Consider the following 12,859-nt stretch of genomic DNA (forward strand, 5'->3'; position numbering starts at 1 on the left):
GTCCCAAGTGTGAACTAGCCTTAATATGCTAACAATAGAAGACATTAATATTATCAATAATAACAATAACACTAGTTTTATTATTAATAATTGTTTTGTATATGTGAGGGGGAGACAAATTTTCTGGGCCCCGGGTGCAAGTTTACCGAGCAACGCCACTGCTCAGCTGCCATTGCCACACTTCTGGAGAGAGAAAACTGACAAGCAAAACCTCATCCCTGACTAATTTCAGCTTTAAGTTGTAGTGGTACTGTTCGACAAGCAATAACTTATTTGCGGTAAGATTGCTGCAGACAAGTCCTCAGTCACGCTAAACACAGAAGAAATGAACTTGAAAGCATTGCACATCATAAGATCTGTTCCTAAAAGTACCAACTGAAGTACAATATTGTTCCTCGGCATGTGACAGCACACATCAAGGACATAATGAGTGAACTGTCCAGCATCTGGTGAATGCATGGCATTATACCAGCTTGAACGTGCCTTAGAAGGGGTAATTTTAAAAACGGTAACTTGAGAGGGCCCACGGAAAAAAAATGCTTGGCACCAGGGCTAAGTGCAACTAGTTAATATTTTCTCATTCACTACTTGAAGCCTGGATGTGTATTATTAAGGCTTGGTTCCTACAGCTGGTAACAACAACAAAAAAAACCTTTGTCCTGTGCGCAGCCCTACCTCCCACCGGGCTGCATGTCCTATTATCAGCTGGCTTAAGGTTTCAGACCAATAAAATGATTAGCAGACAGATTATGGTAGTTATTACACCTTCGCAAAGGCGAACATTACCTGCCTGCCTCACGACTCCGAACACACAATTATAACTTCGCACAGGTTAACTCCGTTGTACTGGAACAAAAACACAACCCTGTGGTCTACGTAGAAGTGGTCTACGTTTGCAGTGGCTAGCTTGGTTACGATGGGAGTGGTCATGCGCCATCCCAGTGCCCTCGTCTGACCGGCGTTGCTGCCTCTCGCCACGGCACGTAGGCGGTGAAACGTCCAGCGGCCTCAACACGGCGCTCTAATAAAACACAGTGCAGAAGTTCGACGGGAACGCACTCATCACTGTCGTAAATGGAGGCGGCAGAACTGATGCAGAGCGCCCGTGGTCACCGTCGCAAAGTTCTACGCGAAAATTAGGCAGTCGCACACACTCAGCGTCCCGATCACACGCTGCACACCACCGTAAGTGCTCTCCAGAAGTTCTTTGAGAGCGCCTTCATTACAATCGTAAGCCAAACACCTATGCACCGCTGCAACGGCAGGCAAAATCACGATAATCACGACGAGAAAAGCGCAGCCAAATGACCGCGCCATTTTTCTTAAATTATGACGTCACATCCGGCAAAAAAAAAAAGTCGCTTTTTTTGTTTTTTGATGTCTAGTTGGCGCATGCGCAGTAGTGCTCGTCCACCGTTCCTGAACGTCAGGTGGCGCAGGGGGGCAACCGAAGACCGGCTTTCGATACATGGGGCCTATGGGGAGTTTCGCAACTGTCTATACGCCTCGAGCGCGGCCTGTAGGGGCGCCACTGAAATCCCCCTACCGGCCCGTTTCGAAAGCAGCCGCGGGAGTCTCCGGCCCGCTCCCCCTTGTCTCCGTTGCTTTCGCGGCTCGTTAAATACTGCGATTTACCGTTTTTACGCGTTCGAAATACGGAATAATGTGGAGCAGGCACTCTGTTTGCAAGCGTGGTGTGTTTACGAAAGTAAAAACGTTTATGACGCGATCTTAGTGTGGTAAATTCGATCGGTATGAGCGCCAGTTGTGTGTCACAGGCCGGCGTCCCGAAGCCGGCATATGCATGCAGCTGATTGCGATTCCGCTGCCCTGAAATTTAGTGGCAGTGTCTCCGTAAGCCGTGTTTCCCCCGATGGCCTAGTTGCGGCCATATACACTGTGATGTAAATCGACTTTGTGCGCTTGTATAATCTAACGGAGCACTTATACCTGACAGCACGCAAGTTACGCTTATATTGATCACTACCCTGAACAAGCCAATGCGGCATATATTTCACAAACATTTTACGAAAGAAGTACGATGGATAATGCAAAATTATACTCGGGAGTCAGCACACGAAGACAAATTTTAATGCTGGGTCCTCTTGTCCCGAGGTGAGCGCTCGCAAAGATAACACTTATCCTCCACGAGAAGCGCGGAGACGGGCTTATAGAGTAATCCGCTTCCACGACTAAACTCTTCTTCGAAACATCGTTATATGACACGGGGAGACTGCAGAATCTAGCATAAACCGAAATCAGAGAGCCTTATCAGATACCACACTTTTCAACGAGCCCGTGTGTACAAGATTTCGGCGCACGTTAAGGATCTCCAGGTGGTCAAAATTAATCCGGAGCCCTGCACTACGGCGCGCCTCATCGCCTTCGTTGCGTCGGCGCGTTAAAACCTACAATCAATCAATCAAATCTTCCAACGACACCTCGTATAGCTTGTGAACTGCCTACCCTGTATTCAAAAAATGCGTCTGCAGAGTGATCAGCCGTTCGTCGAAGGCGAAAAACAAACAAAAAGTGAACACGCAGCTTGTGTGTGTGTGTGTGATTACTAAAACGTTTGTTCCTTGATTTCGCTCCGCATTTGTAAACGATAGTTGAGCGGCCCCTCCTCCCTAGCCCCCTCCCCTCCCCCCCCCCCCCCCAATGTCTTGCGAAATATCAGTGCATTTCGCATCTTGTTGGTCTGAATAGTGTACCTTGCTTAAACGAACGTCTTTTCAGAAGCTGCACTTTGTTTTTTTTTTTCATTCCCGTACGACTATTCTATTTATTCCTGACTTGCAGACGATTCATTTTCCCGTGGTTTCATTAACTTATACCTTGGTGCTTGCTATAAAGCTTGATTGGGCACATATCTGACAACGCACAGCCTTTGAGTGTACTTAACATTTTCGCGTGGCTTATATTCCCATAAAGGCACAAGTTGTCAGCTATTGGGTTATCACATCCCCGAAACATATTTTTCTACGACGTACATATTCGAAGCAAAGCCGCATTTGTTGTCTGCTCTGCAAAACGCACCAACCTCTTACAGTGCCAATATCAGGTCTAAACGAGGCGACAATAAATAGAATTCGCTTGTGCTGACGTGTTCGAAGGTGACAGTGGTGATATGCTGCTGTCGTCGCCGACGCCCGCAAGAGCGGCCAAGAAGCGCGCAGAACCGCCTCCCCGGGTAGCTCTCGTTGGCGCTCGAGCGCTCTATCAAGACGCAGCTGTTTTTTTTTTTTTTAAGTGCCCTAAATGTGCAGTTTGCTTACAGACGTCACCATAACAAGTTGTTTAGTGCGCGGAAAGGCAAAGAGAAGCGAAAGAGAACCAAAACACTGCATGACCACCTATCAGTTACGCAGCGCTAATCCCGCAAACGCCGCGGAGAAGCGGCGGCAGGAGGCGCAGCGATCGCGAATCTCGAGGCGTATATCCAGTACCTCTGATCTCTAGCTCCTTCAAATTAACGTTGTCTGGCCACCTTAAACAATCAATCCAAGCCTAGTTAGAAGTCAATCCAATGTAGGGTGCAGTTTTTGGATACATGGCGGGGCCAACTGACCGGTGACAAGCACTTACGAGTACTTCTGAATCACGATGTGCCTTCCATTTCTAATATTCGAAGTAATCGGAGCCTTGTCAACTTTGTGTTCGTTTGTATGGCTGGTGATGCTGCCGGCATGCGCCATTATTTTCGGAGCACCAGCGTTTTCATCACTTTCTATCGCCATATCGATATCCATGGTCACAGGACAACTGCTGCCCGACTTTTTTGTAAGGAAATGAGATGTTTTCATCGACAGATATTTAAGCAAGTGACAACGTGTCATGCGGGTAACCATAATAACCGCAGTGACTAGCGCAAAGAACAGAAATTTGAGTTGCGAGCATCCGCTTTGGCTGTAATCTCACATTTGAAACTGATGAAGACGCCGTCTTCTATGACAGTCAAAGTAATCGCTCTGTGAAGTAATAAAAATCCACCTTCTCGCTGTGCCGCGAACAAGTTTGGTCCACAGCTGTGTGGCAGTTCACGTGCGTGTAAGACCGCATGAAAAACGCATGCCAAACGCGGCACGAATTGAACGATAGTGGTGTAGTGAAAAGCTGCGCTTATAAGACTTGCGACGTGCTTACGATCAGACCTCTTGAATGAATTACAGACGTCCACTCACTGCCAGACCTCTTCAAGTCCCCATAAACGAAGCGTGTCAAACGTAATCGTAACAATTACATTGTATTTTGCATTACGCTCATGCCACCTACTTCAATGTGTATGTTTCAGAAAAAATGCATCCCCTTCCTGGAGCTGGCCGTCACATTGTCAGCGTTGATCTTTCCCCTCGTGTACATCCCTCGGTGGGTCTCGGAAGTGAATCTCACGCTCCAGGCGTTCCTGGACCCCTTGTTCCTTGTTTTGGAGGTGTTTCAAATGCTCAGCATAGTCCGCTGGTGCAATGCCAAGGCACAAGTCGGCATCGATGCACTTCCTCTGATGTGGAAAGTGAGTGCCTCTTTTCTTCAAGCGTACCATTGCTCGTAGTTTGAAGTGGCACAGGAGCTAAGGCGTTGAGCCGCTGTTTGTGCGATTGCACATATTGTGCCTGGTCTTGGCAGCTGGGTTATGACCGCGACCGGCTTTATAGATAGCGACCTGCCCATCGCAGCCAGCAACAATGGGAGGCAGCGGGCAAAAAGATTGCCGTGTAGGGACGGTGCGCTTTAATCCCCAAACTCACCACCTACGCTTCGCTCGCAGTGGGCCCAGCGACTTCTCACATAAAGAGTAGTGGTCGTACCAATAAATACCGATTGTACCAATCGCTATCTATCATACCGGCCAGAAAAGAGAATTCATGGTTAAGTCTAGAACCGTTTCTTAGCAATGCAAACGTCAATGTGCTCAAGTAAACCACACTGCCACCATAAGCGCCTGCTTGACTGGCGTTCTTTTTTTTCGAGCCTTTTCGTTTATTTAGACATGCGTAAACTTTGTAGACTTTCACTTTGCGTCAAGGAGCTTTTTTTTTTATTTATTTACAGGGAAGGCTCAAAGTTGTACAAACACCTCAATAGTGCCATTGTGTACGTGGAAGCGCCATAATTCTTGCGGGAAAACATAATGTTGTTACAGCGAAAGGAGCACTAAACAATGGCAACCTTTTCAGCGACTGTGGCGTTTTTATTATAACTTGGGCGCCACATTTTCAGGAGCTTCGTCAGGGTGGCTTACAAGCCCAACAAATGCAAACCTTAGTATGGCAGCCGTCCCCCGTCAAATCTTGCGGTGAGAACCAGTTAGCTCGGGTTATCTTTTTGAGCCAATGTCCCGGCACCGAAGCGATGGGAATCTGGTGCACGGCCGCTCAATTCACACACCCCCCTCCCCCCGGGGAGACTGAGTGGCCGTGCCTGGTGAAAACAAAATGCCTTTACTGTGCGCTTTCCGGGCTTGCTCAGCTGTACGCAACAAATACAATCGCCTAGGATATGTTTGAAAGTACAGTGAAAAATATTGCAGGATCTTTCCGCATATTCTTTCGCGAACGCGTTTCTTTTGGTTAGGTTTGTTGCCGAGCCTGCTGCCTAAGTCGTTTATAACCTACAAGCACGGTATCAGACTCACTTCTGCTACTTTTTCAAGAATCACTATTCATGTTGCTGCAATACTGCCTCCACTTCCTCTGAAGGCCAACTAAGACTGCGCGAGAAATTTGAGGCGCACGCTGTTTCTTTTTTTGTTGTTGTTATACTCGTGCAATGTGTCGTAAGCCAATAAGATTTGACCGAGCGCTGACTGTTTTCTATTTTTCCTTTTTCTTTTGATGCACCATATAAAACTGCGCGCAAAGTCCTTCTTCCTGCTCATTTTTTTCTGTTCCATACTATAGAACAAAACGTGCTGAATATTTCTGGGGGGTTTTATCGTTTCGAATGTATGGGCGCTGTCAAACGCGTGGAACACCATGGAACATATTACCAAAGAGTTAGCAGCTGTGGACAGTTTTTTGCGGACGATATCCGGGTGGGTGCACGGTCAGTTCACGCCGGCCACGTGCACGCTTTCGTCACCCTAGACAAGTAACAATTTCACGTTAAAACTCTTATTTGAGTCCGTCGTTGAGCCCACAGATGATGTGCATTTCCCCCAGTGTGAATCGGCAAACACGAGCACATTGGACCCAGAAAAAAACGAAATAAAAATGACGCAAGGCCGAGCAAACGTGTGTAAAGCGGAGAAATGAGGATTAAATACAGTGCCAGCCGGTGCAGTGGTGTCGGAAAGAACTTAAAAAAGCAAACAAACAAACAAGCAATAACAAATTCGGCACGCTGAATCGGCACGCATGGGCAGGTTTCTATCTATAAAACTGGTCGTGGTTTTGACAGGGGCGGAACACAAGCGAAAACTTCTCAGAATTGACGCAAAAGGTTGTACTAAAGTCAGGAACAATGAACAACTCTCCTCATGGTGCATCCATACCATCACATTAAAGGCATAAACCCCGCTAAGCCTGCGCCAAGGAAAAATACTACTATGTCCAATTCTAATGAGAACACAAAGAACAAGGTAAAACGAAAGCAACGGTTTGATCTTTTTATGGTTATAGTTGCCATGACGTCCAGGCGCTGGTTGCAGTACCCGGCAGCCATGAGAGGTGGGCAGGGCAAATGAGCCCCAGCTGGTGCAGACCACTGGCTGATGCGAAAAGTAAGGCCCACAACTGAAATCTCTAGGCTGCCTTTATGAAGTGAAGTATTCTGAAATCTCTAGGCTCCCATTATGAAGTGAAGTTCCGGAGAGCAAACCGGGGTATCAAATGAGTTTGAAGCCAGAAAGCATGGAAATCATATTTGTTGTTAGCCAGGATGCAACCTAGGTATTGTATTCCTTCTGTGGATAAAACCTCCGTGGGGTTTCCACCAAAAGTACAGCTAAGCCATCTCTGTCTAAATGTATAAAACATAGAGCAGCATAACAAATGTAATTTCTTTCGAAGTTTTGTTATCACTGGCACTCATTAAACGCAGTGAAACGTTATCGTAATGAATACACTCTCTTTACATGCAAAGCAATGTCTTGATACCCGCAAGGTTTTTTGGTGCCACTTTTTAGAAAGCTGCATTCAGATCGTAGGAACTACCTATATCCCAGCCGAAAAAAACCTTTGGAAGTCCAACTGGACCTGTCCAAAGCACCATTGAACCAAATGGAAATGCAGTTACCCAATGATGTCTTGGATGGTACAGTTTAACGTTGATTGTTTTTTTTTTCGGCTGGTAGCAAAAACACAACACTGACCTCAACGCCTCCAAAGCGTAAACAGTAAAACAGCCTGAACAAATCATTTTATGTAGGAAGTATTGGTAAGGAAATTATGCATATCGAATATACTGCGTTATCTTTGGGCACACAGTGATGAACTTGGGGAAAGTTGCCGCACACTGGTGGTTTTGGTTCTCTTCATGGAGCTGAGTTGACAACTTTCACTGAGTTTGACTTTTTTCTGCTCACCACATTTTTAACACGGGTCACGTATGGCAGAATTTAGTTTTTTAAACAATGGCTGCATTCGAAAGTTTGGAAACACTATGCAGCAGGGAGAAAAATGAGTGGTACCGGTGCACAACAAAAGGAACACGCAGGCCGCAACACGAAGTCATGCCCAACAAAAGCCACTGCTAGATGTGTACCTTCCAAAGAGGAGTGTATATACTAAAGGCCCGGAAAAAGCAAATGTTGTGGTTGCTTTTGCAGGCCCTGGTGCTGTGCTTCACGGTAGCCAGCTGGGTTTTTTCCCTCTTTCTGCTGGTCCACCTCTTCCAAGTTGAAGACAAAAGGTAAGCTTCACGTGGCTCCTGTTTTTGAACATTATGCGTAGTGTGGAGAATACATAGCGCTTGCACTGTGAACGTTATACGCATCTTACTCCAACCACATTATGGGCCCATTGCACCCGGCTAGAAGAGCAGCACGTAGTTGGTGTTGTCATCGATGCAAACTCTGGATGTCAATTTTGCAGTTGATGTTTGCTGCACTTTCTGTTATGACGGATGTTTCGGAGAAGGTAGTGGTAACGACAAGCATTTGACCAAATGTCGCACTTCTAAATCCCAACACAACAGGTTTGCAGCCAATGCAGGGCACCTGAATCTAGTCCTGAAATAAAAAGGTTCACTTGAGTGTTGACCTGTAATACGCCCTGCAACATTAAAATTCAAGGGAAAAATTTTGGGCATATGAATGTTATTCTTGACACAGCTGCCACGTAAAGCACAAACCACTACTGTTTTATATTTTGGATACTTTGTTTAGGACAACTTCTTCATGTTGGTTTACCTTGAGTACTATGTATGATGGTTTAATTTAACGAGGTTGTAGCATAATACTAACCTTAAAAAAGACTAGGGCCGTTGATTGCAGACTCCCCTTGTTGTACTCCAACAATGCCACTTACGCCATGATATTTCTCCCATTACCCACTCCTTCGATTATAAGTTTTCATGTCGGTGTTAAAAAAAGCAAAAAAAAAAATAATTATATATAATTATTCTTTTCCTGCTTGTGCCCCATAAGGCGCCTATTGCCGGAAGAAAACAACACATCTTTGCACCGCTGTAAAGCAATACAAATTATGGGATTGTGGATTCTGCACATTAAATCATAATTTTGTAAAAAAAAAATCTGAAATAACCTGTGTTGCTTGGTTGTACCCAGAACACTGGTAGACGTGCCCCTTTTCTTACTGACCTATTTACACGTGCACGAATTTTTATTGCTGTATTTGCTGTTTTATTCATTGCACTGTGACCAGTTTGATCAAAAGAGGGTATCGAAACCAGCCAAGTGGTGGCTGGTGGCTGTTAAACCAGCCAAGTGGTGGCTGTTAAACCCCTTTATAAGAGACATGTACCGGGAAGCAGTATCTATTTCATACATATGTCTCTTATAAGCAGGGAACCATGTTTTCACTAACTGATCAGCCCCTAGTACAGTATGGGCACCGTACGACTAAAATGAGCTCAAAGAATGCTACAGCATGTTGCAAAAGGGTCCTTATAATTTATGTTTGGCCCCCAGAATTTATGAAGTGGTTCAAAAATCTCTGCTTGCTTCATGGCTGTATTTACACTGTTTTTCACAACAGCTTCTACAAGCTTTCTCGTCTTTCAATGCTTGCGGAAGATGAATCATACATGTCGACTTCACAAGCCTGATGAATAGCCAGAGCGCTTAGCTTGTGCTGTGTGCTCTGGCTATTCATCACACTTGCAGGACTTAACATCTGCGATGCTGCTTGATTGGGAGTTACGCGATTGCGAGGGCCCACTGCACACTCCCGGTACTCTTGGCTTGGGCCGAAGCTCGCATACACTGTCACGCTCGTACGCATGGTGATAAGCTTTAGCCACTTCTGTACGTTGCAATTACATTGGCAGGGCTTCTTGTCATTGTTTCATGGCTGACTGAACCACTGTGTGTTTGCTGAAGTTATAATAAATAGTGACTGCGGCATCTTTCGTCCCCTCTGATTCCACAACTGACACAACTGCAGTGAGTGACTGTTGACACTGCATCCAAAGTTAAAATGTCTGTTACAAGCAAGACTGTTGACCAAAATTCAAGGATAACTTGTCTTTTATAACCAACTATCTTCTGCATCCGATGTCTGTTATAAAAGAGGTCAATTTAATTGGAAAGATAGGGTTGTCACCCATGTGGGTGAATAGTGTCTCCTATACCCGATTGTCTCTTACAGCTTCTTATTGTCTCTTATAATGGGGTTCAACTGTACTGCTTTTTTCTCGCTGCTTTCATTTTTCAGCTTTCTTGCTCTGAAGTTGCAATCTTGATTTATTGATTGATTGATGTGTTTGCCCCTGTTGGCCTATTGTTTTTATGTATTGTGCTGTGCTGATGTGCACATGCTATGCAGCGTCAAACTGTTCATAACGTGAAGTGAAGGTGTGCATGATAAGTGCACAGAAACTTGAGCTGGATACTTGAGAATTTCAAATTTGTCTTTTTTTGCAGACTAACAATGGCGCTTCTTGTGCTGAACGTTGTGGCCCATGCTGCTTGCATATATGTAGACCAAGGTAAGCAGTCTCCAAAGCATTTCACTATGAAAGCGAAACACTAGAAGAGATGTACAAATCTTATTATGTTTTTATGGCAGGCTTGGCAGGCTTGGGTGGCCGATCCCAGGATGGCAAAGACGGTTTTCACGACATCACGTAGACTTGGTTCGATGCCTCCGGGTTGCGCAGTGCCTGCTCCCAGAGGGATAGGGAGGGAAGGGGTCTGCCGGGCACTCGCTCAGAGAGAGATAGTGCTTGTCGAGGGCGCCGCAGGCAGGGCATGTTTGGGAGTGAAAAGGTGTGGGCTGTCCAGGTGGACGAGCCACAGGGGCGGCAAAGTCAGGAGCGGGCAGCTGCCAGTCTCTATTTCTCAGGCACCGACTGTCGGGTGCAGCTTCCTCTGCCCATTTGTGATGCTCCGGATCACTCACGCAGCAGCCTGCTCAGCCTATGAACTCAGCGCTGTAGGACATGGGCATGGAAAGATCTGCTAAGTTTTGCACATGGCCGTCTGCTGTTGACAACTTCTTTGGTCCAGCGGGGTGGTGAAAGCCCTGCTGCTGGAGAACACTCCACCCCGCTGGCTACAGGCCTGCATACAACCAAAATGTACTTCCAGGGACGACTTATGAGGCAGAAACTCAGGGACCTACTAATAAACTTGGATGATGAAAAGTGATGTCATCATAATGAGCCATGGAATTAAGAATGATAGGAGTAACGCTTAGGGGTAGGAAACAAGTGTTTTGAATTAAGGAGCAAATTTGGGTGGGAGGCATCCTAGCTTGAATTAATAGAATAAGTGGATCTGGATTGGATTGGGTGAGGGAGCTAGAATGTCTACCCCTTGGGAAAGGCCGAAAACTCATTGGAGGGATGAGATGACAGTTAAAGGGCAAGGAACAGATTCAAATGGCATCGGATGGGAGCAGATGGATGTCTAGGAAGGAGACCTTTGCCCTGCTCCGGGCATGAGTAGGCTGGTGATGATTACCTAATTACATCAATATTTACTCTTGTCCCCTAGCTGGCTTTGACGAAAAATTGCTCAGTTGCTTGACCACTGGGGAAAATCAGGCTCAAAATGCAAAAAACATACGTGACAGATTTGCTCGCTATTGCTAATACTTGGTGGAGTATTCAAACAGCCTTACATACAGCAGTGCTGCTCGCTATGTGCTACTTGTACCACAAATTAGAAACAACAGCTCCTACGTTGTAGTGGGGAATTTTCCTATGGTGCTTGTTTTCACCCAAAAGTGTTTCTCTGCACTCAATGACAAACACCTTCCATGTATTGAATTCCATACAAGTAGGATTTTTTTAATTTTATGCTCAAGAATGTTGATCATTTGAAGAGTTCCTTTTGTGGCAATTCTTATAAATCCAACAGGATTCACTGTAAATGAACCAAACGGAACTCTGACTGTCAGTTTGTGCAGCATATTTAGGAATTAATTTTGAGTGGGTTTTGTTTGTAATACAATTTTTCCTGTGCTGTGGAAGAACCATGGGAAGCAGTAAACCTGGATGTGTGGCAAAAAGCCCATGATGGTGGCACCTACATGTGTCAAAGTGCACCCAAACTCTGGATGTCTACATGACCACCCAAAGCAAGCATTATTGAATGGGACAGCATTTGTAATGACCATGAGTGAATGTTATATTTTTGTGAAACTTACACCCGCCACGGTGGCTCAGTGGCTAAGGCGTTGTGCTGCTGAGCACGAGGTCACGGGTTCAATTCCCGGCCGCGGCGGCCGCTTTTCTGATGGAGGCGAAAAGCAAAAACGCCCGTGTGTACGAGATTTCGGCGCACGTTAAAGATCCCCAGGTGGTCAAAATTAATCCGGAGCCCTCCACTACGGTGCGCCTCATCGCCTGCGTTGCGTCGGCGCGTTAAACCCTACAATCAATCAATCAATCGGCGCACGTGGAAGATGCCCAGGTGGTCAAAATTAATCCGGAGCCCTCCACTACGGTGTTGCGTCGGCGCGTTAAATCCTACAATCAATCAATTTGGGAAAATTACAGAAATTGCAGCATTAGACCTTGATCTAGCAGCCTAAAACAATGTTAATAAAAAATATGGGCAAATCAAATCACCACCTCTTGCAAGAAAGAAAACTAAACCTGTACTAGTTATTTAACAGTTAGATTAAGGAAGTACCTTTAGTTGTGCCGAAAATTTGTCGTTACAGTTGTTTGGTTTAAAGGGGTACTGACACAAAATTTTGAAGGCGAGATATCTTTGGAGATAGATTGGTGTGAGCACATGTACATCATCTGCAAAATATCAGCGGCGAATACAGCCTATAACATTATTAAAATCAATTTTAAAGTGTGCAAAACGCAAACGAGCAGCCAGCAGAGGACCACGCGCAATCGACATCCCGTGGATATCGTGTAAATAAACAACACCCAAACACGTCAAGAGTTTGTGTTTGCCACTTCCGCACTGCCGGCGTTTTTCGCCGGCTCGCCCGGCTCGCCGCTCCAATCGGAGGGCGGAGCTTCTGCTCTCGAGAACGAACGACCCGATCGTTGGCGGCGGAGGCGCCGTGATCTTGTCGGCTCATCGCGGAGCTGGCCGCGACCAAAGTTCTACAGCGATTCCAGGAACTCTGTTTCTATTGCTTTTTATTTACATTGGATGCGAAAACGAACCGGAGACACGAAAAGCCCACTGAGCGAGCCGTACGGTCGCTGTGCAGGCGGCGGCCACGGCCGCGAAGTGGCCCACGCCGGCGCAGGTAGCTCGAGTGAT

General features: G+C 46.0%; 1 protein-coding gene across 1 annotated transcript in view; it reads left to right on the forward strand.

Annotated features, from left to right (window-relative positions):
* The first annotated feature begins 3,512 nt into the window (after positions 1-3,512).
* Positions 3,513-12,859, forward strand: part of LOC144145443 (uncharacterized) — a 72,877-nt gene continuing 63,530 nt past the window's right edge. The window contains exons 1-4 of the mRNA XM_077677067.1: positions 3,513-3,783; positions 4,295-4,513; positions 7,769-7,851; positions 10,046-10,110. Coding sequence (XP_077533193.1) covers positions 3,607-3,783; positions 4,295-4,513; positions 7,769-7,851; positions 10,046-10,110 — 544 coding nt within the window. The 5' untranslated portion in view covers positions 3,513-3,606. The remainder of the gene's footprint in view (positions 3,784-4,294; positions 4,514-7,768; positions 7,852-10,045; positions 10,111-12,859) is intronic.

This window comes from Haemaphysalis longicornis, unplaced genomic scaffold (assembly GCF_048455015.1).
Source record: "Haemaphysalis longicornis isolate Haplotype H1 unplaced genomic scaffold, Haemaphysalis longicornis Haplotype H1 scaffold_7, whole genome shotgun sequence".
NCBI lineage: Eukaryota > Metazoa > Arthropoda > Arachnida > Ixodida > Ixodidae > Haemaphysalis > Haemaphysalis longicornis.